Here is a 26,406-nt window from a genome sequence, read left to right as displayed (position 1 = left end):
GTGCTGGTGTAAAGCAAAGTAGTTAATTTGCAGATGCTGGCCATCGGGAAGATGGGATTCAGATCTCAAAGCCCATCTCCTTGAAGATGTGGGACTCATGTTAATAACCCCATGTCCTGGAAGATGGGGACTCACGTCTCAAAGCCCATCTCTATCTCTCCGTGGAGGCAGAGGTTTTTATAAGGAGGGAGAGGGGAACAGAACATAGGGATCAAGAAAGGGGGCTGTGAAGTTCTCTACGTGCAGACAAACACAGCCCATTCCCATAAGGCAAGTGATGGTCCACTGTGAGTCATCCTGGTTTCATCATCCTGGCTTCACGTCATCCAGGCTCTTCCACTGAAGGTCAGCCAAACTCCCGGAGCTGGGATGCCTGAAGGTCGGGCACTGTATCTTTTGAAACTAGTTCCTAGAATTCTTATACAAACATGCTATTCACTTAAAAGCTACATATTAGTCCGAGTCCACACTTACAGAAACAATGTTGAAAGAACGATGGGTTACAATTTTCCACTGTTACACTCTCTCCTATGAACTCTGGAGCCACAGACACAAATGCAAAGCCAGGCTATACCTGGCCTGGTCAGTCTCTGAATCCCACTTCCTTTACCTGTAAAAGGGGATCCCTAGTTCGCAAGATGAGATGAGAATGCTCCGTAGTGACAGCCATCCCCAGCTCAAGGCTGCCACACCAGGTCATCCTGCCCTCGCACTTGGATGGCAGTGCAGGGTTCTCAGTCCTGTCTGCATTCACACTTTAATCTCCAAAGGGCTTCTTAAAATGTCAACACCCCACCTGGAATGTTTAGGGCTGGCTCCTTCATCTTTACTACAACAACCTCCCAGGAGGTTCTGACGCAGTTAGGGCGGCAAGTTCACCTTAGACCACAGCTTCCCAAACCTAGAGGTATACAGGAAGCCACTCGGGGCGCGTCAGCGGCAGAAAGCAAGCAAGACAGATTCGGTTTCAGTCCATCCCGGCATGGGGGTTGTCCTTGAGTGTCGTCCGGAATTCCGCAGCTTTGGGGAGCTACTCGGTTTGGATGTGCTTACTGCTAATGCAGGGATTGTCCAGTCTATACAGCCTTGGAGTCAAGCTGACGAGTCACGGGCAGGGCGCGGAGAGCTGGGAACAGAGCCATATAGGTCTCTCCAGTTGTCACCTGCGCATCGCCCCCTCACCTGGCACCACCTGCGTGACCCCAGACAGAACAGGGCCTAGGTCCCGGTGCAGGAGGCTGGGAGCCTGTGCGCCCCGCTCCCACGTTACAATCCGACAGCAGTCGCACCACGCCTCCGCAAGACTCGGACACACCCGCAAGGGGCCAGCAAATCGCGCGAGAACACGTCCGGGCAAGCCCGCACCTTGCTTGACGCCACTGGGAACGGAGCGGAAGTCCCGGAGAGCCGCAGCGCGCAAACGCCACAAGCCAGCCCCGCGCCAGCGCGCCGTAAGTGCGCAGGCGCGTCAGCCGCTCTGTTTTCTGCCAGTCTTCTCCCAGTCCCTAGACGTCAGCGGCCGTTGGGTCTTATGTCGCGCCGGGCCCTCCGGAGGCTAAGGGGGGAACAGCGCGGACAGGAGCCCCTCGGGCCCGGCGCCCTGCAGTTTGGCTTCCGTGATGACGATGATGCGGAAGAAGAAGGACCAAAGCGGGGGCCAGGCGCTCGGCGCCTCCGGGGCGCAGGGAAGGAGGGCGTCCAAGTCAACAACCGGTTCGAGCTGGTGAGCTGCGCCGCCTGGGGTGGGGGTGGCGGGGACCTCGCGTGGGAGGCGGGTCTGCACGGGGCAGATGAGCACGGGGGTGGGGTGTGTGTGGGGTGGGGGTTGAGACGGTGACGTCACGGGGGCGGGGCGACCTAGGGTCCTGGCCGCACTGGAGAGGGCGGGACGAGGGGAGTAGGCGGGGCATGCGGTCATGGGGGTGGGGCAGGAGCAGCGGGCGGGGCCACCTCGGGTTTGAGCCAATACTAGGGGCGGGGCCATAGCGTCCAGGGGCGGGGTAAGTGGTCTGAGCTTCCGTGGTGGGCGTGGCCATCAGTGGAGGTGTGGGGCTGCCCAGCAGTTCGATGGGCGGGGCGGAAGCATGGGGGCGGGGCTCCCCCTCTCAGGATCTTGAGCGCTCTTCCCTTGATTTTCATCTCCATGCCAGGCACTTGAAGGGTCTTTACAAACATTCTCCTTTATTCCTCACACCGGACGTGGTGTCTTGCTCATCGCTGCATCCCCGCCAGCCAGGTGTCCAGCACAGAGAAGTAACACAGTAGCTGTGAATTGAAGGAATAAACTCCCACCCGTGTCTCCTTAGCGCTGGCCTCAGTCTGTAATTTTCTTGTGTGTGCTGTGTCTTTTTTATAGATTTTTTAAAAATCCTCACCTGAGGATATGTTTATTGATTTTAGAGAGAGAGGAAGGGAGAGAGAGTAACATCGATGTGAGAGAAACATCAGTTGGTTGCCTCCAGTGTGCGTCCCCACCGGAGATCTAACCTGCAGCCTTTTGGTGTATGGGATGACGCTCCAACCAACTGAGCCACCTGGCCAGGGCGTTATGTCCTTTACCGTGGTCTCGCCTCCCTGAGCTCCTTGCGTGGGCTGGTAACGCATGTTTTGCTCACCTGTGTGTCCTGCACGGTGTGAGTGCCCAGTGTGCACATAGAATCAGCAGTTCTTTCTGTTGAGGTTTAGCTTGGCCTAGAGCTTATTATGAATTTGAATTCCTTAAAACACCTCAGATTCCCAAAAGGGGCTAAAAATAGGATTTGTTTTTAAGGAAGAGAGCCTGATTTTATAATAGGAAACCAGCACCCAACTAACAGGAGGCCCCAGTGGCGCCCTTAGTTGAATAATGAGGAAAGGATGGGTGCCAGTCCTCCATGACACCCAAAGTTTAGGGGAGATGTCCACAGTAGCCTCATTCCAGCTTCCCCCTTTGCTGCAAGACCCTCACCAGCCAGACCACACCGGCCCCTGACGTCCTGATGCTGCCACGTAGAGGAAGGCGTCTGAAGGGGCAGTCGCCTGCTAGTGGTGGTGCTGGGGCAGACCCCACTTTGGTAGAATTCCAGCATCATCCAATCAGGTGCTCTTTTATCTGTAAAGATCTAGGGATCTGCTAGAGAGACACACATCACACACCCCTGAGTTTATCCTTCCACGTGGAGCTCTCCACTGGTAAAGAAGGCAAACCTGAGAGCACAAAACTGACTCCTGCTTTTTCTGCTGCTTTCCCGCGGGACAGCGGGCCCCCTGGGACGGCGGCAGCGCCTGTGCCTTGCGTTCTCGTCCATGAAGAGTCACAGCCACAGCACGGTCCCAGTTGCACTTCAGAGTTATCTCAGGCTTGCAGGGTTAGAGTAGTTCTTTTTTTTAGCTTTATATTTTTTAGATGTTCTAAATTGAACATACAGTTTTATTTATTTATTTTTGGACTTGAGTGCACCTGAATGCGTCCATCAGATCTGGTTATTACTACATTGTGGCCTCTTTTATTTGTGTATTAATTTGTTAGCTGAAGGGCCAGAGCTTTCCCAGTAACCCTTACCCACCTCTGCCGCCCCCACCCCTGTCTCCATCTCTCCTCCAGAGTGTGTGTGTTTGGTGGTGGTGGTGGGGTGGGGGGCCCTGGGAGTTGCTCCTGTTCAACACTGTGACCCTCAGATTCCTCCGTGTGTGGGGTGAGTGTGGACTCCATTGTGTGACAGTGGCCCTGGGCGGTGCTCATGCGGGATGAGTTGTGATGTTTGGGGACTCTGCCCACTGCTGGCTCTGAAGACAGGACACCATGGGCCACGTGGGCCACAGCCCCTCTGTGGACTGTGGGAGCCCTGACCCAGGCCCTGCTCAGGTGCCGGCACTGAGGCCTGCGGGGCACAGCATGCTGGCGCTCCTTCCTCCATAGCCCCGCGTGGCCTCCCTGCCGTCCTCGCAGACGCGCCTTGCAATAAATAGCATCAGGATGCAGTGGTGACCGGACACCCACATGATACCCTCTTCTCTCCCCTTCATTTCTGCAGATAAACATTGAGGACCTGGAAGAGGGACCTGTGGTGAATGGGGAGAGTCTGCCCACAGATGCTGTGGTGTCGGGGAGCAAAAGGAGGTCCCAGAGTGGTGGTGCCGGGCCCAAGAAGGATGGAGAGGAGGCTGGCAGGGCAGCACCCCTGGAGCAGGTGTGGGGGTGTGTGGGGGCGGAGGTGCCCAGGCACATACTCCCTGCTGTCATTGTCTGAATTCCATCTTGTTCATTACTCAGTCACCCCAAATTTCCTGGGAGCCCTGGTCAGGTGTGCATGAAATCCTCAAGACTGGCAGCTGTCAGGGATGCATCCAGGGTCCCCCAGACCAGTCTCCCCAGCATGAGCACTGTCTCCCTCATTTTTGAGAGAGTCCCCTGCTCAGCAGGGTGCGTGCTCTTCAGAAATGTGCATCTGGAGCTCAGGCCGGGTGGACCATGGCCCTGGGTGGACACACCCTGAAGAAACATGTAGGCCCTCTAGTTCTGTTTTCTCTGGGGCACTTGGGAGCGCCCCCCCCAAAGACCTTTCACTCATTCATCCAGCACGTGCTTGGGGAGCCTCCTGGGCTCACGGGACAAGTCTGCCCTCCAGGGGCGTCTGGTCGAGGGGTACATGGATGAATGGACAGCTCCAGTGGGGGAGAACAATGAGTGTGGGGGTGCCTCCCCAAGGAGTCTCCACACTGTGATGGGAGCAGAGGGCCAGGTGAAGGCGTGCCAGGTGTTGAAGCAGAGGGACATGGGTGTATGGACTGTGATGCAGGGCCTGGTCTCCAAGTGGTTGAGTGTGGCAGCGAGGGCTTAACATAGCAGAGGGTGAAAGCAGAGGGCTGGTGGGCAGAGGTCAGAACTCTTGGAGCCTCAGGAGGTCACCGGGAGCCCTGAGGTGTGTCAGGAAGAGGAGTGAGAGGAAGCGGGAGGCTGGACCAGAGGTGGGGAGACCCGGGAGGTGTTTGTTGTCCGAGAGAAGTAGGTGAGGTCCCGGGACATTCAGGAAGTGGAAGGGGACACCAAGTCTGTACCCTGTGGGACTGTCCCTCTGTAGCTTCTGCGCTGGGTGTCGGGTGGAAGATCCCACCGTCTCTCCCCATTGATTAAGATGTGCTTTTTTTGTTAGTCTAGTACGAGTGGCAAACTCCGGAAGAAGAAAAAGAAGCAGAAAAATAAGAAAAATGCCCTAGGAGAAACTTTGGTATGTCCAGCGGACACCGCGCCCATCCTTCTGTCGGAGGCAGTTAGTTCATTTGTCTGTGTGAAGCAGACATGTCCTCAAGGTTTTATTGTCACATAATAAAACGAAATACGGAGCTTAGGGCTGGGTCCCGTGACCCTGTCTCCTCTTACCTGCTCCCAGTTCAGACGGCTCGCACGTCTTCATGGCAGCGTCTCTCAGATCTGCCGCCGTGTGCCACACACTAGAGCTGAGTCTGCCCACCACAGCCACTGCGTCCTGTCGTCACTCCGCTTCCCCTGTGCATGCAGCCAGGCCTTGTCCATCTTGTCCTGTGTCCTTCTGTGGGGCTGGCGCCTGCAGCACTTCTTACAGAACGTTGGGAAGGGATGTGACCACGTTTGCAAGAGCACTATCGTTATGGAAATGAAAGCAGTTGTGTTTATTTGATATTTTGATTTCTTCCCAACAGTGTAACTAATTTAGAGGTTAGAGAAATTTAAAGGGGAAATTGCATACCCAGCTTTGCTTCTGTGTTTGCTCGTGTCATTCCTTGAGATCCAAGCCCCGCTCTGCCCGCAGGTGACGCTGCGGGTGGCAGAGCCCCTCCTCAGCCTGCAGCCCCAGGCCGGACCTGCGCCCCGTGCCTAGGAGCAGCTGCCCCCAGGGGCAGTGTGTCCCCCAGAAGTATTTTCCCATGTTGCCCTTGGGCCTCCCTGTCCTCCTCTCTTAGTCCCAAAAAAGAGGTTGCAGCTTTGTGGTTGCGCATCAGCATCTCCAGTCCCAGCTCCATCACCTGAGGAGCTGAGTGGACCTGTGAGACCGGCGGCATGGGCTCGGCACTCAGATGGCCCAGGGCCCACGTGGAGCCTCTGTCTCGTCAGAGCCCCTCCTGGGGAGACTCTCTCTTCCTCTCTCGGCCATGTGCTCGCCATCCTTCAGGAAGTTAGCAATGTGACCGTTTTTTGTCAAAGCGAATCACGTAGTCATCTGTCGTTGTGACGTTTAAAATGAAGTGAGGATGGCGATTAATACGTGGTTTTGGGGCTTTTAGGAAAATGGGCTGGAAGACATCGATCGCATCTTGGAGAGGATCGAGGACAGTGGCGGCCCGCGGCGCCCCAGCCCCCAGCCCCTGAGCGCGAGGAGGCACGTGCTGTATGTGGAGCACAGGTACCGCCGCCCCCTGGGCCCCGGCGGGCTCTGCGGCCAGGAGGAAGGAGAAGGCTTACTCTCCTCACTTGAAAGTGATAGGGGTTCATTACCAAGCGTCGAGGAACAAGGAGGCAGAGGAACAAGGGACTCCACTGTTTCCAAGGGCCTCTCACTCTTAGTTTGGGTGTGTGTGGGGATGCTGCTGCCCTGAGATGTCATCCTGGGGTCAGTCACCCATCTCGTCCCCACAAATGCCGGAGGAAAGCCTGTGCCCACTGCAGAGACTGCTCCTGAGTCAGTGGGGAATGCCCACCTAGTCCAGGCCTTTTCGCTTTCTTAACTTGGCCTCCGGTCAGGTGGCTGTAGAGAAAGCAGGCTTACAAATGGTCTTTGACGCCAAAATAGCAGTTTTCCCCGCTGAGGATTTTATGTGACTTTCTAAACTTCCCAGGATCATTGTAAAAGAACTCAGTTTCTTTCTTTCTTTTTTTTTTTTTTTAAATTTTAAATTCTCTAGACACTTGAATCCTGACACAGAACTGAAAAGATATTTTGGCGCCCGAGCTGTGCTGGGGGAGCAAAGGTAAGACCAACGTGGGTTGTGTTCTCTGTTGCAGGCAGGGCTTTCCAAGCCCTAGTGCCCAGAGACCCTGCGGGGGTGGGGCCAGGGGCTCTGAGGGCGGGGCCAGGGGACCACCGGAGCTGGACCCACTGCTTTCTGTGGCAAAGGCTCTGAGATTCCGCAATTTTGAGCTAGCCTTGAAATCTTGGGTAGGTTCATTCTTGCTTCCCAATTGGCAGCACAACTAGCTTGAAGTTGCGGTTCTGGGACAAGTCTGATCTTTGTTAATGTAACAGTTCTCAGTGGCTGGTGCCCGTGAGAGAGTCGCGAGGAGAAATGCTGGGGGCCTGAGGGGCTGGTTCTGGGACTCCCAGTGGGGGGATGGGCGTTCTGGGGGCCTCCACCCTGACAGACGCTTTGTCTGGTTGTAGAACTTTTTTCTGACTCTAGAACTAAATACTTCCCATTAAAAAATTCAAGCAAGTCAGAATTGCCTGCTTTGACAACCCCCAAGAGATAACCCTTCAGGACAGGTCACTGGGCCACTGCATCTCCCCAGGGTCACAGAGCTATGCCGATCCCCACACCCCCTGCGGCCACACTCTGGTGTGTGGGGACTGCTGCCACCCCAGGGGATGGGCATTAGGCTGTGGGTTGAGGATTTTTTGCCCTGTTATTTGCCCACACTTTCCTTGTATTTATAATGGTTTTTACTTTATAGTTTGCTTTTATTTTTGGTGTTATTTAGGGCACAAGGGTCTCTGAGTTTGTCTCTTTTTCTTGAATATTAATGAAAAACATTTGAACTGTAAACCGTTCCTCTAGGTCGCCTGGGCCACTCTAGGTGAGCCTTCTCCCTGCCCCCACCCTCGTTCCCTGTGCCTGTGTTTGCTGGGTCTGTCTCTACCATTTCTTGACGTTTTTGCCTGGTCTTATTTCTGTCTGAGTTAAAGCTAGTAATTAAGTTAATAGTAATTACATTGGTTTTGTTTTTTAATTATTTTTTAAAATTATTATTTTTAATATATTTTATTGATTATGCCATTACAGTTGTCCCATTTCCCCCCTTCACTCCCCTCCACCCTGCACACCCTCTCCCACCCACATTCCCCCCTTTAGTTCATGTCCATGTTTCATACTTTTAAGTTCTTTGGCTTCTACATTTCCCTTACTATCCTTATCCTCCCCCTGTCTAGTTTCTCCCTGCCATCTATGCTACTTATTTTCTGTACCTTTTCCCCCCTCTCTCCTCCTCCCACTCCCCTTCCCACTCCCCTTTGCTAACCCTCCATGTGATCTCCATTTCTGTGGTTCTCTTCCTGTTCTAGCTGTTTGCTTAGTTTGCTTTTGTTTTTGTTTTAGGTGTGGTTGTTCATGATTATGAGTTTGCTGTCATTTTACTATACATGTTTTTTATTTCCTTTTTCTTAGATAAGTCCCTTTAACATTTCATATAATAAGGGCTTGGTGATGATGAACTCCTTTAACTTGACCTTATCTGAGAAGCACTTGATCTGCCCTTCCATTCTAAATGAAAGCTTTGCTGGATAGAACAATCTTGGATGTAGGTCCTTGCCTTTCATGACTTGGAGTACTTCTTTCCAGCCCCTTCTTGCCTGCAAGGTCTCTTTTGAGAAATCAGCTGACAGTCTGATGGGAACTCCTTTGTAGGTACCTGTCTCCTTATCTCTTGCTGCTTCTAGGGTTCTCTCCCTAATTTTTACCTTGGCTAAAGTAATGATGATGTGCCTTGGTGTGTTCCTCCTTGGGTCCAACTTCTTTGGGACTCTGAGTTTCCTGGACTTCCTGGAGATCTACTTCCTTTGTCAGGTTGGGGAAGTTCTCCTTATTATTTGTTCCAATAAGTTTTCCAATTGTCGCCCTTCCTCTTCTCCTTCTGGCACCCCTATGATTTAGATGTTGGAACATTTCAAGATGTCCTGGATGTTTCTAAGCCTCTCCTCATTTTTTTGAATTCTTGTTTCTTCATTCTGTTCTGGTTGAATATTTCTTCCTTCCTTCTGGTCCACTCCATTGAATAGCCACCGGCCTTCATTTTTTCATCTAATTTGCGACCAAATTCAACCAGTTCTGTGAGCATCCTGATTACCAGTGTTTTGAACTGTGCATCTGATAGGTTAACTATCTCTTCGTTGCTTAGTTGTATTTTTTTTGGAGCTTTGATCTGTTTTTCTTTCTTTCTTTTTTTTTTTTTTTTGTCTCCGTGCGCCTGTTATGTAGTGATGGGCGGAGCCTTAGGTGTTCTCTGGGGCAGGGCAACCCAGTTGCTGCCCTGTGACACTGTCTGTGGGGGTGGGGTCCGAGAGGGAACAATGGCGCTGGCTCAGCTCTCTGTGGATTTCAGTCTCTTCCCCCGCTTCCCACAAGCAGGGTGGGCCCTTCTGGTGCTGATTCCTGGGCGGGTGTGTCTGTGCACATTCTAGGACCCTGTGGGTCTCTCCAACGGACTGCCTGTGAGGCTGGGAGATTCTCCCACTGCCACCTCAACTCCCACAGGTGTTTTCAACCGGTGGTTTGAGGCTTTACTTCCCCACACTGGGGCCCTAGGTTGCGCAGTCCATCCTGCTCCCCAGCTATTTCTCCCGGTTTATCTGCGAGCGAATGTGGGACTGCCCAGTCCACAACCACTGCCTCGCCGGGTCCGCCCACTGCTGCCTTGCCAGCCAGATGCAACCTTGCGTGCCCCGCTCCACGATCCACTGCCTCACTGGGTCCAACAGCCACCTCCTTGCCTGCCCCGTCCTCCAGCCACCGCCTTGCGGTGAGTGCTCTGTGCCCTGTGCCCGGCTGCGTGATTCTGCCCCTCCTACCGGTCTGGATGAGTGTGTCTTCTTTAACTCCTTGGTTGACGGACTTCCTTACAGTTCGATTTTCCGTCAGTTCTGTTTGTTTTTTGTTTTTAAATTGTTGTCCTTCTTTTGGTTGTGCGAGGAAGCACAGTGTGTCTACCTACGCCTCCATCTTGGCTGGAAGTCATCACTCATGTTTTCCCTAAGTCAAATAATTCAGTTTATTAAAAAAGTATAGATAATTACACACACATGTCCGTGTGCTCGTCACTCAGCTTACGAAACAAACCGTCACTGATAGAGTGGAAACCCCTCTTGTGACCAGCGCTCGGGCAGGTCTGCCGCTTGCAGAGAGACCCCGGGGTGCGGGGCGAGGGGTCGGGGGGGGCATCCACCCCAAAGTCTGCAGGGCTGTGCCCACCGCCCACCCTGTGCCCCTGCTGGGCTAGCTGATGTTGGTGCTGATGTTAGCGGGCTGTCAGGTCTCTTCTCTTTTCAAACCTGCTGTTGGGTTGGGGAGTCCCAGGAGAGGGGAGGAAATGGGCCCTCGCCTCCAGAGGGAGGCCGGCCCCCTGCCCAGCCGGTCCTGCCTGCCCCCCAGATGCAGCTCTCGAGCGTCCACAGGGTGCCTGCAGGCTCACCCTCAGTCCTGTCGTCTTCTGTGCAGGTCTGTGGCCCCGTCACCTTCCCTGCCACTGTGCCAGGCTGCCAGCTCCTGTTTCTTTGCTTTCTCTGGCTGTCTGGTTGTTCGGGTCCCAGCTCCGTCCGGCGGTGGTCACGTGAAGTTCCTGCTGCAGGTGGAAGTGCAGCCATGCGCCTGCTCCCCGGCCCCACGGCTCGGCTCCCATGCTGGGCCTCGGCCGGGCAGCGCGGGTGAAGCTGTGTCACGTCCTGTCCTCCACAGGCCTCGGCAGAGACAGCGGGTGTACCCCAAGTGTACGTGGCTGACGACCCCGAAGAGCACCTGGCCCCGGTACAGCAAGCCAGGTGAGGGCTGCGGCGGTGCGGGGTCGTGCCGTGCCCCACGCTGGGCGCTGCCGGGGTCTGAGCCCGCTTGGCCAGGCTGCTCCTCAGCTTGTGCAGAGCCGTGTGCGGTGCCCGAGGGCCTGGTGCGGTGCCAGAGGAGACACTCCTGGTGTCGGGGCACGGCCTCCCATGCTGACTGTGTGTCGTCCTGACCACGTTTCAGTGCAGTTTTTCTCTGCTTTCTGGCTTTTTCCTGTGATACTATACCATAGGAAGCAATCAAGTTCTTTTTAAAGTGTGATATTTTATTTTTTGTTGCAAGCTAACATGTCACGTACTTTAAAGAGAAAGAGCAGCTGTACAGAGAGGTGTGAGGTGTGGGCCAGCAGCCTGTTGGGATGGCTCGGGATGGAAGAGCCCTCGGGCTGGGTGGGGCGAGCGGTGGGGGAGGGACGCCCCGAGCCTGGGCAGGGATGGGGGCGTGTTAGCCGTGTGTCCTGCAGCCTGTGGCCCTAGTGCGGCCGTCAGCGCAGTGTGAACTCAGGGTGACCAGAAACCGCAGGCCTAGTTCTTGAAGGTGACGAAGGGAAACAGGGATTCCAGGTTCATCGGAGAAGCAGCCCTGTGCCCCGAAGGTTCGGGCACAAGGAGCAGGGACAGACGGCATCTGGTCACGGGCCCCGTCACGCCTCCTCCATGCTGGCCCGGCCCATGCACTGGTGTCGTGGGGGCTGGTGCCCTGTCCACACCCCCTGGGGGAGCGTCTCTGCAGGACAGAGCAGAGAGGGGGTGCAGGCCGTCAGCCTGGCGCTTGCGGTGGCGCTCGGCTGGCCTGGTGGAGCCGGAGGTCCCGTGTGGCAGCTCAGGCGGAGCGTGCGGAGCTTCCTCGCCAAGAGCACCTCGCGGGGCCTGACCCGGCATTGTCCCCAGGCCTGTCCATGCGGCTGCTGGAGTCCAAGAAGGGCCTGTCCTGCTTTGCGTTCGAGCACAGCGAGGAGTACCAGCAGACGCAGCACAAGTTCCTGGCCGCCGTGGAGTCCATGGAGCCCAACAACATCGTGGTGTGTGGGGCCCGCAGGCCGCCCGGTCACAGGGCCACGCTCGCAGGCCGTGTGGGCTCACTGCTGCCTTGGGGGTGGGCCCGGGCTGTGGGGGTGGGGGCAAGTGGAGACACCTGGGCACAGAGAGTCCCAAGCCGCCTCTTCAGTCAAGTCGGGGGTTTGGCCTCAGAGCCATGTCCACCAGCCTCTGAGCTGGGGGCTGTGAGTCACCCCTGGTGATGTTTTCCCTGAGGCTTTGGTGCCTGAGAGAAAGATGTGCCCAGGGGTCTGGTACCTCCTGGGTGTCGTCCCTGGAGGGCCCTGCCCTCAGCTGTGGCCGACGTCCCCTCTGGCCTCGCAGGTTCTACTGCAGACCAGCCCCTATCACGTGGACTCGCTGCTGCAGCTCAGCGATGCCTGCCGCTTCCAGGACGACCAGGAGATGGCACGAGACCTCGTGGGTGAGAGCCGCCTGCTGCCCAGCCCTCCTGTCCCCTCACCCGAGTGTCCCACAGGCTGGCTGGCGGCACAGATGCTGTTTGGTGATGCTGGGATACGAATGGGTTTGCCAAGATATTGTTAAAATAACAGCTTTGAGGTAGAATTCGTGTTGCATAAAATTCACCCACTTAAAGTGTATATAGTTCATTGGCTTTTTAATAAATGCCAGAGTCATACAGCCCTTCGTAGACCTTAGACCATTTCCATTACCTACAAAAGAAAAGGTCCCCAGCGTGCTGACCCACTGCACCCCTGCACTGTGGGCTGCGTCGGAACCCCCCACTGCTGTTAGCCTGGACTCATCGGTCGCCTGCCTCGTCCCCAGCCCTGGGCAACCACCAGTCTGCTTTCTGTCTCCAGGCTGGCCTGTTCTGGGCCCTTCTGAGCAGTGGGGTTGGACAAACGTGTCTGTCTGGCTGCTGCACTCACCACCGTCTCCAAGGCTGGGTGGCGCACCACTGTGTGATGGAGCACCTGGCAGACACGGGGGCGTTCCCGCGTTTCAGCCCTTGTGGACGAGCCGCTGGGGCCTGTGTGTGTGAGTTTTGTAAGGACATGAGTACATACCTTTTTTTTTTTTAAATCCTCACCTGAGGATATTTTTTCATTGCTTTTTAGAGAGAAAGGAAGGGAGAGAGAGAGAGACAAAGAGGGAGAAGCATCAATATGTGAGACAAACATCAATCACTTGCCTTCTACATGCCCTGACTGGGGATAGAACCCACAGCCTGGGCATGTGCCCCGACTGGGAATCGAACCCACGACCTTTCGGTCTATGGGACGACGCTCCAACCACCTGAGCCACCCGGCCAGGGAAGGATGTGTGTGCACTTCTGTCTGGAACCCAGGAGCTGCCAGCTCAGACCCTGTGGGTGAAGCCAATGCAGAGTGGCCTCAGGGACCTCCAGCATCACGTCTGTGCCCTGTCGCTCCCCCTAGTCCTAGTCACCTGACCTCCCTCCTTGCAGAGCTTTCCGTGTGGCGAGGCACAGAGGACGGGGTTGCAGTCCTCTGCGCGGTGGCTGTGACCCTGCCCCCTGGTGTTTGTGTGGCCCGCAGAGAGAGCGCTGTACAGCATGGAGTGCGCCTTCCACCCCCTGTTCAGCCTCACCAGCGGGGCCTGCCGGCTGGACTACCGCAGACCTGAGAACAGGTGCGTGCAACCTCCCCCTTTCCTCGCAGGTGACGTGAGAACCTATGGATGGGGAGCGGGAGCAGGGGCATGGGCTGTCCACACGGGTTCTCCTGGTGGCTCCGACCGGGCATCCCGCTGTATTGAAAGCATGAGTGCAGGAGGACTGGGCCCCGGCCAGGTGACCACTGACCGGGGTCGTGCCAGTCCATGTTGGAAGTGAGCCTGATGAGCCACTTCACCCTCGGGCTCTGTGCTCAGGTTCCTGTGTGTCTTTGCATGAAAGGAGCCATGCCCTGTGAGTGCAGAATGCCCTGCCACACTTTGTCTGCGTGTGTGTGTGTGTGTGTGGTTCTGGAGTGTGTCCCTGGGGTGCAGCCCGACCCTGTTTCTGGCAGTGACCCGCTGTGCATATGGGACCCCCGTGTCTTGCAGAAACTTCTGCTGCCCTGAGGGCCCTGCTTGGGCCCTGCTCAGGCCCTGAGTGGCCTTGGCAGCCCCCCAGTTGACCTCAGCCTCGTTGTCAGGGCCCTGGTGTGGGGGGCATGCTGGCCGTCCTGGGCCCTCCGCACCCTCCTGTGCTCTCCGGCTCTCTCTGGTTGTCAGCCGCCAGGGTGACAGCTGCCGTTTTCCCAACCCCCCCTGCTCCCAGAGGCCACCCTGGTCCCCAGCGTGCCGACCCACTGTACCCCTGCACCGTGGGCTGCACCTGCACCCCCCACTGCTGGTGTCTGCTAGCCTGGTCTCTCCCTGTGAGTTCTTAGTGCGCTGGGGCAGGTTGTGAGGTACTCACACTCCCAGGCACTCCCCACACGGAAGGTCTGGGTAAGACGGCGGTCCGTTCGGATCGTTGCCGCCACAAACTCGCCGCTCCAGCGACAGAGCTGCCACAGCTGTTGGAGTGAGAGGTGGGTCCAGGTGGTAATGACACTGGGTTTTAACTCCGTTCCCTTCAATGATGACTTAACAAAAACCCAAGATAGAGGTTTGACCTAGCAGATAAGCTTGGTTTTCTGTGCACGGACACACGTGTAACTCAAACAACAAGCAGAGCGTCACCTTCTCTGCAGACCCAGGAACATTCCGGAACATTCACGGCGATTAGGCCCCACAGGAAGTGCCGACGCAGCCAGCAGGACAGGGCGGCGTGGCTCTGCCGCCTGCTGTCGCTCTAATTCACGCGGCACTGTCTTGGGTCTAGGAGCTTCTACCTGGCCCTGTACAAGCACTTGAGCTTCCTAGAGAAGCGTGGCTGCCCACGCACGGCGCTGGAGTACTGCAAGCTCATCCTGAGGTAGGTGTCCTGGCTGCGGCCGCGGCCTCTTCCTCGGCAGCTGCAGGCCTGTGGCAGCGACACGGGCCCACTCTGGGTTTTGTCTCCCTCTGCCCCCCCGCTCCGTGCTGCCTCTGGAAGCCTGGAACCGGACGAGGACCCCCTGTGCATGCTGCTGCTGGTGGACCACCTGGCCTTGCGGGCACGCAGCTACGAGTACTTGGTGCGCCTGTTCGAGGAGTGGGAGGTAGGTGTGAGCGGCCGGCGTGGGTCCGGTGAGGCTCCCGGGAGACCCCAGTGCCCCTGGCCTGGCTGACGGGCGCGCGGAGGAGCCATCTGGGTTATGAGAGAGACCGTCAGGCCGTCACAGGGCTTGTGTGCAGGTCACCCCAGTTTCACTCAATAATGCCCCAAAGCACCAGAGATGCCAGGGATGCGGCACTGTCCCAGGAAAGCCGTAAAAAACTTCATTTAAGTGAGAAGGTGAGAGTTCTCAACTGCATGAGGAAAGAAAACATCACATGCCAAGATTATTGAAATCTGTGGTGAAAACAAATCTTCCGTCAGTGAAATTTAAAGAAAGAAAAGAAACCCGTGCTGTTTTCACCGTCGTACCTCTAACTGTCGTTCTGTTTGTTGTCATCTCTCACGCCGCCCCGTCCGTAGACTGGACTTGGTCACGGGGCGTGCACATGCCTGGGGGACACCGTGAGTGCAGGCTTCGGTGCCGGCCACGGCGCCAGGCGCCCACTGTGGTCTTGCAGCCCGTCCCCCTGGACGGGGGGGTGACTGTCCTTTCTGCAAAGCGAACCCCCCAGAGGGGAGGCTGTCTTCGTCACACTAAGTGCTGCAGAGACGCCACGTGTGCTGGCTGCTGAGAGCTTTGCCTCTGGTCTCCGCCCCGTGCAGGCTCATCGGAACCTGTCCCAGCTCCCAAACTTTGCCTTCTCCGTGCCGCTGGCGTACTTCCTGCTGAGCCAGCAGGCAGACCTCCCAGACCAGGAGCTCGGCCCCACGAGGGAAAAGGCCTCCCTCCTGCTGCGCCAGGCACTTACCATGTTCCCCGGAGGTGGGTGCCCCCCAAGCCCTGCCCTGCCCGTCAGACCAGCCCAAGGGACCCTGTGAAAGCCAAGACGGTGTCGGGACTTACTTGGGTCTCGGGGTAGCTTGGGGTTTTAGGATGTCCTTGATGTTGGCTGTTTGAAAAAGACTTAGCTTCTGAAGAAGGTATGGCATCTTCTAGGGAGCAAGAAGTGAGGCCCTGGATGGAGCGGGAGGTGGGGCAGGAGGTGGGTTGGGGGGGGCAAGTTAGCCGGCTGGGCTGCACGCTCTTGTCTTGTGATCCTGCATCTTTCTGTTTGGAGGGGATGAGGCGTAGGTTGTCCCGGGGCCTTTTGAACCACCTTCCCCGTGGGTGTCGGGGTGCACAGGCCTGCGACTCATCCCTTCAGTGGCTGTCATGCATCCCACACGCCCTGAAAGGGCTCTGACCTGCCAGAGGAGCTTGCTGCTCTCCCCCCAGGCAGGGAGGCAGGCGCTGGGACGGTGTGTGAGGTGGTGCCAGAGCAGACAGGGACTGTGAGGGCTGTGGGGGGGATGGGGTGGAAGGTGAGCGGCTCAGGCTCCCAGCACCCCACACCTCAGCCACCCCAGCCCTGCTGCACACCTTGGCCTGGCTTGCTGTGCACACAGGGCTGCCTGGCAGGTCTCAGGGAACTGACCCTCCCCACCCAGCAGCTGGAGCTGTGTCTGTTCCTGTAGAGGAGGGAGGCCGGCCTCCAGGCCGCTGCCTGGTGGTGGTAGAGGCATGGCTCTGGAGCCCCCTGTGTGACACAGCTGCCCACCCGTGCAGCCTGCTCACTGACCCACAGGGGTACATGGCCTTCACCTCTGCAGCTGCCTCTGGACAGGGCCTGGGGCAGGAGCCTCGTGCATGGAGCCCCCCGGAGAGTCACTGGGGAGGAGGCTTCTCCCTCAGAGGGCGGGTGCTGCTGAGGGGACAGGGTGTGTGGCCTCTGTGATGAGGACGTCCAGCTCCCATGCTGGGAGGGGTCCTGGCCAGCTCCCTCATGTGCAGACAGGGCCACTGGGAGGCAGCAGGACAGAGGGCCCCTCCTGGGGGACAGTGACACATTGGGCTGTGCTTCCTCCCGCAGTTCTGATGCCCCTGCTTGAGTACTGCAGCGTGCGGCCCGACGCCGCTGTTGCCGGTCACCACTTCTTCGGACCCAGTGCCGAGATCAGGTAAAGACCGAAAGATGCTCTGGGGAGCCACGTGCCTGTGTGTTCATGATGGGGGCCTGTCTTCCTGGCAGGTGCCGTGCACACGTGTGTAAGGGCCTCGGTCCTGTGGGCGTTGGTTGGCCTGGCCTATTGGGCATGGAGCTGGCAGGCGTGTGCATGGCCTGCAGCCCAAAGCACTGGGCTTCCCAAGGAGCAGGGGCACAGGGCATGGTGGCCCGTGTCCTTCCTGTTCTTTGTGTTCCCGTTAATGAACTTGTGCTCAGTGAGGGCCACATGCACGTGCAGAAGAAGGCGCCTGTGTGCCCCCAGCCCCTAGGCAGCAGCACATCCCAGGTTGGCAGCCCCCTCTCCAGGCAGTCTCCACTCGCTTCAGGCTCTGGGCACACCCTGGACACACCCCATAGCTGCCGGCGGGCTCGTCGGGGCCAGGCTGGGGCTGTGCTGACAGGCCCTGCTGTCCCGCAGCCAGCCCCCTGCCCTGCGCCAGCTGGTGAGCCTGTACCTCGGGCGGTCACACTTCCTGTGGAAGGAGGCCGCCACCATGAGCTGGCTGGAGGAGAACGTCCGGGAGGTCCTGCGGGCAGTGGACGCCGGGGACCCTGCCGTGGGAGAATGCGAGAGCAGGTGAGCCTGGGGCAGCCGGGGCGCACTCGGCCTGATGGGTCCGCACAGGAAGGATGAGGGGTCTGGGTCGTGAACGTCAGGGCAGGGCGGGCTCCACTCCATGGGCTGTCCCTGTTCTCCCGGGCTGCAGGCGGAAGGTGCTCTACCAGCGTGCGCCCAGAAATATCCACCGTCACGTGATCCTCTCTGAGATCAAGGAAGCTGTTGCCGCGCTCCCCCCGGTAAGGAGTGGGGCTTCCAGCAGCAGCCGGTGTGAGCTGGTCCCTCCCCTCGGAGACTCGGGCGCCCGCAGCCTGCAGCCTGCTGCTCCGCAGTGGCGTCCTGACGTCCTGGGCGGAGGTTGTGGCGTGTGCGAGGGTGGCTGTGTGTCCCGCCCCTGCTGCCAAAGCCTTGGGTGCAGTAAGCCCAGCCCTGGCCTGAGGGTCAGCTCCCGCAGGAAGGTCCAGTCCACAGCAGGATCGGCTGACCGGCTGTGGGGAGGGAAGCGCAGTGCAGGGCGTGGTCAGCTCTCTGTCCCGTGTCCCCTTCTGCAGGACGTGACCACGCAGTCTGTGATGGGCTTTGACCCTCTGCCTCCTCCAGACACCATCTACTCCTACACGAGGCCCGAGAGGTACTGTCTGCATGTCGCTCGCTCCTTTGCTTTTTGGCTCTGAGGTCAGTGCTTTGGACCCTGGGCTTGCTGCCTCCTCCAGACACGGCCCACAGCGCAGAATGTTGGGGTCACAGACCGGCCCCTGCGGGTGCGGACACCGTCGGTTCTCTCTGTCTGATGTGGAAGCGCTGCTCGGTCGCAGGTGCTGGGCATTCAGCGGGAAACAAGAGTGAGGCCAGCTCTGTGCTCCTGGCGCGTGCAGTGCGGTGCGGGAGGCACGCCGGGGCAGGGCCTGGGGACTGCCACCAGCAGCTGCAGGGAAGGGGTGGTGGGCACACTGAGGCCTGAGGCGCCCTGACCAGGGGGCGAGGTGACAGCTGCTGGGCCTGAGCGGAAGAGTCCGCCCATGCGAAGGCCCATGCGTCTGGGCCGGGAGAGTGGGGCTCCGTGGCTGCAGGGTTGGGGTGTGCAGCCGCTAAAACCGCGTCATTGCCGAGCCCAGGGTTCCCCAGCACCGACCCGCAGGTCTGGAAGGGTCGTCCACAGCCCTCGTCCCATTTAAGAGAACAGGGGCTTTCAGGTCATGGTAGAACATGTTTTGTGGGATGATTTCTTTTTCCACCGAGTCATAACAATTGGATTGCATGTTCATGAGGTAACATTTCCCAGTTAAACTCTCCAGTCAAGGTAGAAATTACTGTTTCGTGGGTTCAGAAAGAAGCTGACACACTGGACATCACAGTGTTGAGGAATGGCTGTAGGACTTCACTGACTCGGGGGTGTTCCCTGCCTGTCCCCCCAGCCCTGTAGGCCGTCCGCTTGCAGAGCAGAGGAGGCCCCTGCGGCAGGGCACCTCTGTCTCGTCGGGCTGGGCTGCAGTGCCTCCCTTCACCAGGAGGGGTCTCCACGGAACACTCGCCCTGGAATCTCTGACCAGTTTACGCCCCTTCAGCTCTCAGCCCTGAAGGACACTCTGGACCCACAGGGTCTCTCAGAGGCAGGCACCTGTGCAGTGGCCGGCGTGCAGCCTGGCTGTGGGGGCCCTGCTGTCCACCTGGTTCAACAAGCCAGCCCCCCTTAAGAACAGCCTCCCCCTTTGCCCCTGGGGCCCCAAGGCCCCAGCTCCAGCTGCTGCCGTCCTGTCCCTGCTCTGTCTCCTGACGCCCCTCTCCCTTTCAGACTGAGTCCTGTCAGCCGTGGAAACACAATTGCCCTCTTCTTTCGGTCGCTGCTGCCCAGTTACACCACAGAGGTAAGTGAGCATGCTGTGGCCTCCCCTGCTGACCGGGAGCTCTGCCAGCAGCGGGGCACCCCGTCTGCCGAGGACGCTGGCCATGCCTGCCGGAGCCTGTAGCTGCTGAGTGGATGGAGCACCCTCCTGTTGGCATGGCCGTCCCGGGCGCGTGTGTGCGGCTTCTGGGGCTCCCTCGCCTCCACAGGCTCCCCTGTGCCCAGCAGCCCCGCTCACACGGGTCTCGTTGCCACAGGGGGAGAGGCCAGAGGACGGAGGGGCCGAGGGGCTGGACCGCAACCAGGGCTTGAACAGGCTGATGCTTGCCGTGCGAGACATGATGGCCACCTTCCACTTCTACGACCCGGAGGCTCCGCACGAGGCCCATGCCGAGGGGGACGGGGAGTGGGACTGAACTCGGGGGTGCCGCGCCCACTCTGTGCAGTCGCGGTCCTGACTCGTCTGGTCGGAACTCCCTGGCCAGCTCCCTGAAGTAAAAATGTGGTGTCCGCCTGCCTGGCCTGTCTCTCCTATCGGCAGAACGGCCACACCTACACGTGTAACCTGGCTTTCCCGGGCTGCACCTCTGCCCAGCGCGCTGCTCTCGGGACTGGCCCGGGCTGGCCTCGGCTGGGCACACAGGCGTGGGCTGCCCAGCCTGGTGGAAGGGCTCTGTGGGGACGTGCAGGCTGAGGGCAGAGACTGGGGGCGTTTGCTCCCCAGGGTGAACAGAGCGTGGTGGGTGGGCCGGTCAGCGGGGGCAGGTCCTGGCACACTTGTTTGGCAGCTGAGAACCACACAAGGCTGCCGGTGACTCGGAAGCCTGTTTGGATCAGGAAGGATCCAGGGCACTGAGTAGTGAGCTGGAGTTGTCCTGTCTGCCGGGTGCCCTCCCAGGTTGAAAGGAAACGACCCTGTGACCCAGCTCTGGCCCATCCCTTCCTGAGATTCCCCCGTGGCGAGAGCCAGGGGGCGGCTGGCTACACATCCCACACGGCTGTGTGTCCCCTGGCCCTTGGGCACCTCTGCAAGGACAGTGCGGCCGGGCCGCCTGGGCTTTCAGTCAGGCAGTGACCCCACCTCACTGGTGTGGCTGTGGCTGGATGCAGGAGCCCCCTCCCCCTTCACTGGGCTCCTCGTGCCCTGGTGTCCCCATGGGGCCCACTCGCATGTTGGACGCTCGTGTGATGCGGGCCCGCCGTGTGCCTATCACTGCTCTGGGTGCCGGGGGCACAGCCATGATCAAGACCCAGGGGTCCAGCTCTCACAGCCCCTCCCAGTGGCTGGGGAACATGCTGGTGGATCAGGTGCCTGGTTTCCCGGCGGGCGGGCTCCGGGGATGCCTTGTCCATCCCTTCTCTGCATGCCGGCCTCCGGGTGCTGGAGATGGACGGGGTGGTGTGACGGACCTCAGGGTTATCTGTGGTTACCGTAGGTGTTTTCCCCACGACTATGACTAACCTCGAAGTGGACGTTTTGCAGCTTGGCTGTCCCTGCTGTCTCCTTCCCACGGGAGCCCCAGCAGGCAAGTCCAGTGAGAACCAGGTGGAGCGCCCTGAGGCCTCACCAGGAAGAGGGTTGTGGCCACTGGCCAAAGGCTGCCCAGTTCTCATGCCTTTTGAAGTTGTAGGCTGGGGGTGGGGAGGGGGGCACTGGCCATCTCAACGTCTTCATTTATGGAGCCGGAAATAGTAACGTCCCTGAAATGCCATGACAGAAGCGGGGAACCAGCCCGGCTCACCTAGCAGACGCCCTTGTGCCCCAGGGCCAGACAGCAGGAGGGACAGAGGGCTGCACTGGGGGCCCTAAGGCGTGTGGCAGGGACAGGGGTCCCCCGCTCAGCTGCTGGGGCCATCTCTCCTGCCATGGTGCAGCCTTGTGCTCGTGCCCTGGGACCCTTTGGGACTCTACACCAGGAGGGCGGGAGAGAGTTTGCGGTGGGGCCCGTTGTTTCGTCCAGCCATGGGCAGTGGGGGGCTTGTGCATGGCAGTGACGAGCACACAGGTCCTCCAGTTTGGAACGTGGGGGAGGTGCCTCTGACCATGAAACCCCTCTGCTCGGTGTCCCCCTGTGGGAACACCTGACTGCCCACCAGAACCCAGGGAGAGGGTGCCCAGCAGCACTGTGTGTGATGGGCCGAGGGCGCCTCGTTCTGGGGCTGCTTTCCCCGTTGTTCTGATCGCGCACTTTCAACGAGCGTGTGTTACCCATGATGCACTTCAAAGCAGAACGAGGGAGAGCTGTGCAGCTACAAGGAGGGTCGGTGTTTGTGAGTGGGCGACAACCTGTGCTCGTGCCTGCAGGCCCGTCAGGCCAACTGGCCACTGGGGGGAGGGGGAGACAGTGAGCTCCAGCAGGAATGCCACAGATGTGCTCAAACAGCCCCCACCCCCTCCTGGCCCCGCTTCCCCCACTGGCCACTGGCCTTTCTGCTTGCCTGTTTTCCCCACCTGCCGAGGGATGGGACAAGCCCCTCCGCCTCCACCTGGGCCTCCAGTGAGGAAGCGCTGGGGTGGAGTGAGGCCGCGGAGCCAGGGGCACTCTGGACCCATGCTCCCCAGTAGACCTTGGGGCTGGGGACAGAGGTCTGTCTGGACGTGGCCCCTGGCCTGGAGCCAGGTGTCCTTCTGCAGAGGGTTTCAGGCTGGTAGCTCTGTCCCAGCCCCCCCCCCCCCCCCCCCCGCAAGGTGACAGAGCATCTCCTCCAGCCGTGGGACCCGGCTGTGCTTTGGGAGCACCGAGCAAAGAGACGGGGGAGGGGGGTCCTCTGGGACAGCTGCCCTGAGGAAACATCTAACGTGGGGTGGGGGTCAGGGCTGGGGGTGCATGGTCAGTAGCCAATGACCACTGAGGTGAAGCAGCATCGGGCGGGGCCGTTTCCAGGGCAGGGCGTGGGGCTGTTGGCCAAGGGACTGGGAGAGGGTTAGGAGTCTCAGGCGGGTTCAGAGGGCACCCCACACAGACGGTGAGAACAGGGGCCTGGTGGAGGCAATGGTTGGTGGAGCATTGGAGAGGCTGGCGGGACTGCAGTGTCTCCGAGAAGCACGAAGGGGCGGTGTCCAGCTGTGCCCAGGAGGGGAGGGGGGCTGGGTGCCATTTACATCACCTGGCGGCAGGCAGAGGTGAGTGGGCACGCTCTGATGAATTCCTGGGCACCCACCCATCATACAGCTGCCTGCGGGAGGGTGGATTGGATGGCGTGGAGGCTGTGGAGAAAGAGTCCAAGAGTCCATTCTTCCTGGACCTCGGCCCTCCCCTGGCCGGGGGAGGTAGGAGCCATAAACACGGGAGGGCTTGGGCCACTGTGCCTCCTGGGAGAGGGGCTAAAGGCCAGAAGTTTGGTGCTGCAGAGCCAGGGTCCTGGTTGGGAAGTGACCAGACTGGTGGAGAAGCAGGGCATGCCCGGGCCGGCATCTGTCCAGCCAGGGAGGGGGTGAGTATGTGGGCGGCACCAAGAGTATGGACAGGCCTGCTGGTGGCACCATTGGGTGAGCAGGACACTTGCTTTCTGGTGGGACTATGCCTGGAGAGGGTCCCCAGAGGAGGCTGCTGGGTGCCCTCAATGCCACACCCCCAGCCACCCCCAACCTTGGGCTGGCCACCAACCAGATGGGCTCCCGGTGCCTGGAGGTGTGAATCCCCAATGGGCTCTTTCTTGGCCCATTGGGCTGGTGAGCCTGCTGGGGAACATGCTGGTGGTGGCCACCGCTGCCGAGAACCACAGCCCACACTGCCCACGTACTTGCTCATAGGCTGCCTGGCCGTGTCCTGCCTGCTGGTGAGCATGAGCAGCTTGTTGGGGACGGTTGTCACACTGCTGCTGGAGGTAGGCACCCTGGCCACCCAGGCTGCCATGGCACAGCAGCTGGCCAGCGTCCTCAACCTGCTCACCTGTGGCTCCTGGGTGTCTGGCCTCTGCTTCCTGGCTGCCATAGTTGTGGACCTTGACCTCTGCGTGGACCTTGATCTTCTCTGTGCCCTGGTACCACAGCATCGTGACGCTGCCCCAGGTGTGACACGGCCGTCAGGGTGGCCAGTGTCATCTCCAGCACCCTCTTCGTCACCTCCTGTGCCCACACGGCCATCCTGCTGGGTCTCGTCAGCCTCCCCGTGGCCATGTTGGTGCTCACACACAGCCCCGCCTGCTGCATGGCAGGCAGTGCCTGGCCCTCCAGGGCTCTGGCCTCCAGGGCTCAGCCATGTGCACCACCCTGCTGAGCAGCTTCCTCCTCTGCTGGGGCCCCTTCTCCCTGCACCTTTTGCTCATTGTCCTGTGTCCTCGACACCCCACCTGCCACTGTGTCTTCAAGAACTGGCACCTCTGTCTGGCCCTTGTCATCTATCTGCAAGGTCATCGTGGACCCTTGTCCACGCCTTCCACAGCCAGCAGCTCTGGAAGACACTCTGAGAGGCGCTGCTGTGCTCCCCAGGAGGGGAGGGCGGGTGCTGGGCCAAGGGAGGTGTGGCTGCCAAGCCTGACTGCCGTGTGGCTGGCACAGCTACCTGCCGAAGAGGGCAGACTAGAAGGTCTCCGGAGGTGTGGCCACACAGACCCACTGGGGCCAAAGAGGGATCAGAATGAATGTCGGGGAGTTGGGGGGAGGCGGGCACAGGGCAGGCCCGGCTCCCTGACAGACACGCCCACTCTGGAAGGGCCCTGCCTGAACCCAGAGGCAGGTAAGGACCCACCTGGGCCCCACCCACCAGGATGAAGAGTCTGAACCTGCAGAGGGCTGCCTCCATGCAGCCTCCGGAGAAGGGGTCCCGTGGGGAGCAGGACCCAGACCCACAGGGCTGCTTCAGGAGGAAGTGAGGAGCTGCCCCGGGGGGAGGGCCTTGTCTGCAGGAGTGGCAGTGGGAGAGTGGGGCGGATCTCCTCTGGGCTTCCTGTGCAGGGAGAGCTGGGGCCCGGCCCGTTTGCACCACAAGCACCCACATGTAGTGCCAGCCAGCACCTGCTCAAGGCCAAGGCCATCTGTCTGAAGCAGTGACTAGCACCCAGGGTCTCAGGGCTGGGAAGTGTCTGGTAATAAATGCTGTACTTGGAGCAGCCTCATCATCACCCGCCTCAGTTCTTTCCAGAAGTCTCATGAAGTTTGAAGGTGGAGGAGCTGGGGAGGCTCGGGTGGGAGTGATGAGGGGGAGAAGCAAGTCCTAGACACCAGCAGGAGACCCCAAAGGATGCCGAGTGCCTGAGGCCATGCCCTGGGGGAGTGAGCAGACCCCTGCCGCACCCAGTCAGATGCCACATCTTTGCTTCTGTGTGTGTGTAAACCCAGCCCAGGGCAGCGAGAGTGAGGGGCAGCTGCCCTGCCCCCAGCCACCTCCGTGGTGGCCAGGCTGGCACTGTCCAGGCTGCCCTCAGCTGCCACAGAAGCAGGACCACCACGCCCCACTGTGACCTTGGCAGGGCATGGGCATCCCCCACCCCTGCAGGGTCCACCGTGGGTCAGGGTCTGGGGTTTTTGTTCCTCCAGCACCATCAGTCTTGGTAAGGCTCTGAAGGGAGGCCTTTCAGAGTAGAGTGAAGCTGTCCCCTGGTGGGGAGACCCCTGGGAGTGGCCTCTGGGGTGGACCATGCTGCCTGGTACTGGGCACCCTGGCTGCAGCCCTGGGCCTCTTGCTGAACAGCCACGTGGGTTCTCCACAGACACTGAGCAGGAGCCAGAGTGCAGGCTCAGTGGAGGCCAGGGCGGTGGCACCAGCCAACGCTGGGGCAGTCCTGGTACTGTCTGCAGCCCCGCCAGCTCCCCCACCCTGCCAGGCCAGGCCCCACCCCACTCACGCTGGCACTCCAGCCCTGGCTGCTGGCCTTGGGGTTGGGAGCTGGTTCCCGGCAGGGCCAGCCCTTGCCGGGAGACAGGATCGTGAGTCAGCCTTGAGCCAGCACCAGAGCCCCTGGGGATGCAGGGGTGCTGTCCAGGCCCAGTGCCATCCCGCAGGGAAGCCGGTCCCAGCCGATGCGATGCTGCAAAGCTTATTCTTTGGCCCAGACAGGGAGGCACAGCTGACTCCAGGGAAGAGCCAAATGCTCACCAAAGACCCCCCGAATGGGGGGCAGGGAGGGCCCCAGGTGGCCAGAAGCCAACCACAGAAAGCCGCATCATGGACACACGGTGGGGGAGGGGCAGCTCGAGAACAAAAGACCCATTTCCAGACTTGCCAAACTGGGGAGCTTCAGGAGGGAAAGGGGGGGCTGCACACGGCACAGCCCGCAGGCCCCTCTGAGCCTGCACCCTGGACACGGGGCCCCCACGAGCCCATCAGGCTGACCGGAGACGCCCTTCCTGGGGGGCTTGTCACTGAAACGTCCGAAGCACCTGTTACCAGGCGTCCTCACTAACGTGCGAGGCGGGGGGTGTCTGTCTTCCTGTGAGCGTCCCCCTCCCTTCTCCTCTGGCCAGGGCACCCTCTTCCCAGTTTTCCCTGCAGGAGCCTGCACCTCGTGCACACTCCCGCTCCCTACACACTCCAGCCCCTACCCGCCTCTCTTGGACCGAGAGCCCGGACACACAGGTGACGCCAGGGAGTAAGACAGAAACGACGGCGTGCCACCGGGCCCCTGGCCGTCCCTCACCTGGCTGGGTCCGTATCGCAGTGCCTGACACGACATTCACTGAGCAGGGGCTGCACACCAGGCGCCGCGCCTGGCCCGGCGCAACGCCGGTCCCTCCGGAGTCTGACGGCAGCCAGTGGGGGGGGGGGCGGTGGCACCCCCGCCGCAGGGCGGGAGAGCGAGACTCAGGGTCGCAGAGCGGCCCCGCCGCCCCCTCCCGCACCCACAGCCACTCTGACTCGGGGTCTCTCAGCCCTGGGTTTGCTTTCGGTGCCTGTTGAGCCATTTCCTGCCCCCTTGGACCCTCGCGGGGTCCAGCAAAGCTCAGAGTACCTTGGCGGCCCCTTCCTGCCACCGACAGGGCGCGGGGAGGCGTCCATCTCGCCCTTTGGGGTGGGAAGATGGGGTCGGTCCCTAAACCGAAGTGTGTGACCGGAGAGGGAGCCCGGGCGGGGTCCGAGGGCTAAGGGACTTCTATTGTCCTCCCTCCTTTCGGGTGAGCGGCCCCCGGAGCGGGCGCGGCCGGGCGG

At 59.7% G+C, this 26,406-nt stretch overlaps 2 protein-coding genes across 4 annotated transcripts; both read left to right on the top strand.

The window, feature by feature from the left end:
* Positions 1-1,400: 1,400 nt before the first annotated feature.
* On the top strand, positions 1,401-19,836 carry TCF25 (transcription factor 25). 3 transcript variants are annotated; one of them, XM_036013297.1, is made up of 19 exons: positions 1,401-1,723; positions 2,151-2,253; positions 4,014-4,169; positions 5,133-5,207; positions 6,241-6,359; positions 6,859-6,924; positions 10,618-10,700; positions 11,610-11,740; positions 12,081-12,175; positions 13,275-13,373; positions 14,554-14,646; positions 14,767-14,872; positions 15,535-15,694; positions 16,782-16,869; positions 17,335-17,493; positions 17,624-17,714; positions 18,027-18,106; positions 19,268-19,340; positions 19,576-19,836. In XM_036013297.1, the coding sequence occupies exons 1-19, from the start codon at positions 1,620-1,622 to the stop codon at positions 19,732-19,734; spliced, it is 2,040 nt and encodes a 679-aa protein (XP_035869190.1). In that variant the 5' UTR covers positions 1,401-1,619; the 3' UTR covers positions 19,735-19,836. The 3 variants fall into 3 exon arrangements, with proteins under 3 accessions (XP_035869190.1, XP_028359869.1, XP_028359871.1); XM_028504068.2 differs by having other exon boundaries at positions 1,402-1,723; positions 12,081-12,180; positions 13,280-13,373; XM_028504070.2 differs by lacking the exon at positions 2,151-2,253 and having other exon boundaries at positions 1,403-1,723; positions 12,081-12,180; positions 13,280-13,373.
* Positions 19,837-22,203: 2,367 nt separating this feature from the next.
* Positions 22,204-24,379, top strand: MC1R (melanocortin 1 receptor). The gene is given in 8 exon segments (XM_028504058.2): positions 22,204-22,980; positions 22,983-23,049; positions 23,052-23,301; positions 23,303-23,326; positions 23,328-23,461; positions 23,464-23,660; positions 23,662-23,684; positions 23,686-24,379. Coding segments are annotated over 8 exon segments (879 nt in total). The 5' UTR covers positions 22,204-22,839; the 3' UTR covers positions 23,729-24,379.
* The last annotated feature ends 2,027 nt before the right edge of the window (positions 24,380-26,406 follow it).

The sequence above is a fragment of the Phyllostomus discolor genome, chromosome 12 (genome assembly GCF_004126475.2).
Source record: "Phyllostomus discolor isolate MPI-MPIP mPhyDis1 chromosome 12, mPhyDis1.pri.v3, whole genome shotgun sequence".
Classification (NCBI taxonomy): domain Eukaryota; kingdom Metazoa; phylum Chordata; class Mammalia; order Chiroptera; family Phyllostomidae; genus Phyllostomus; species Phyllostomus discolor.
Note: the sequence above shows the minus strand (reverse complement) of the source record. Positions and strands in the feature narration are given on the sequence as shown.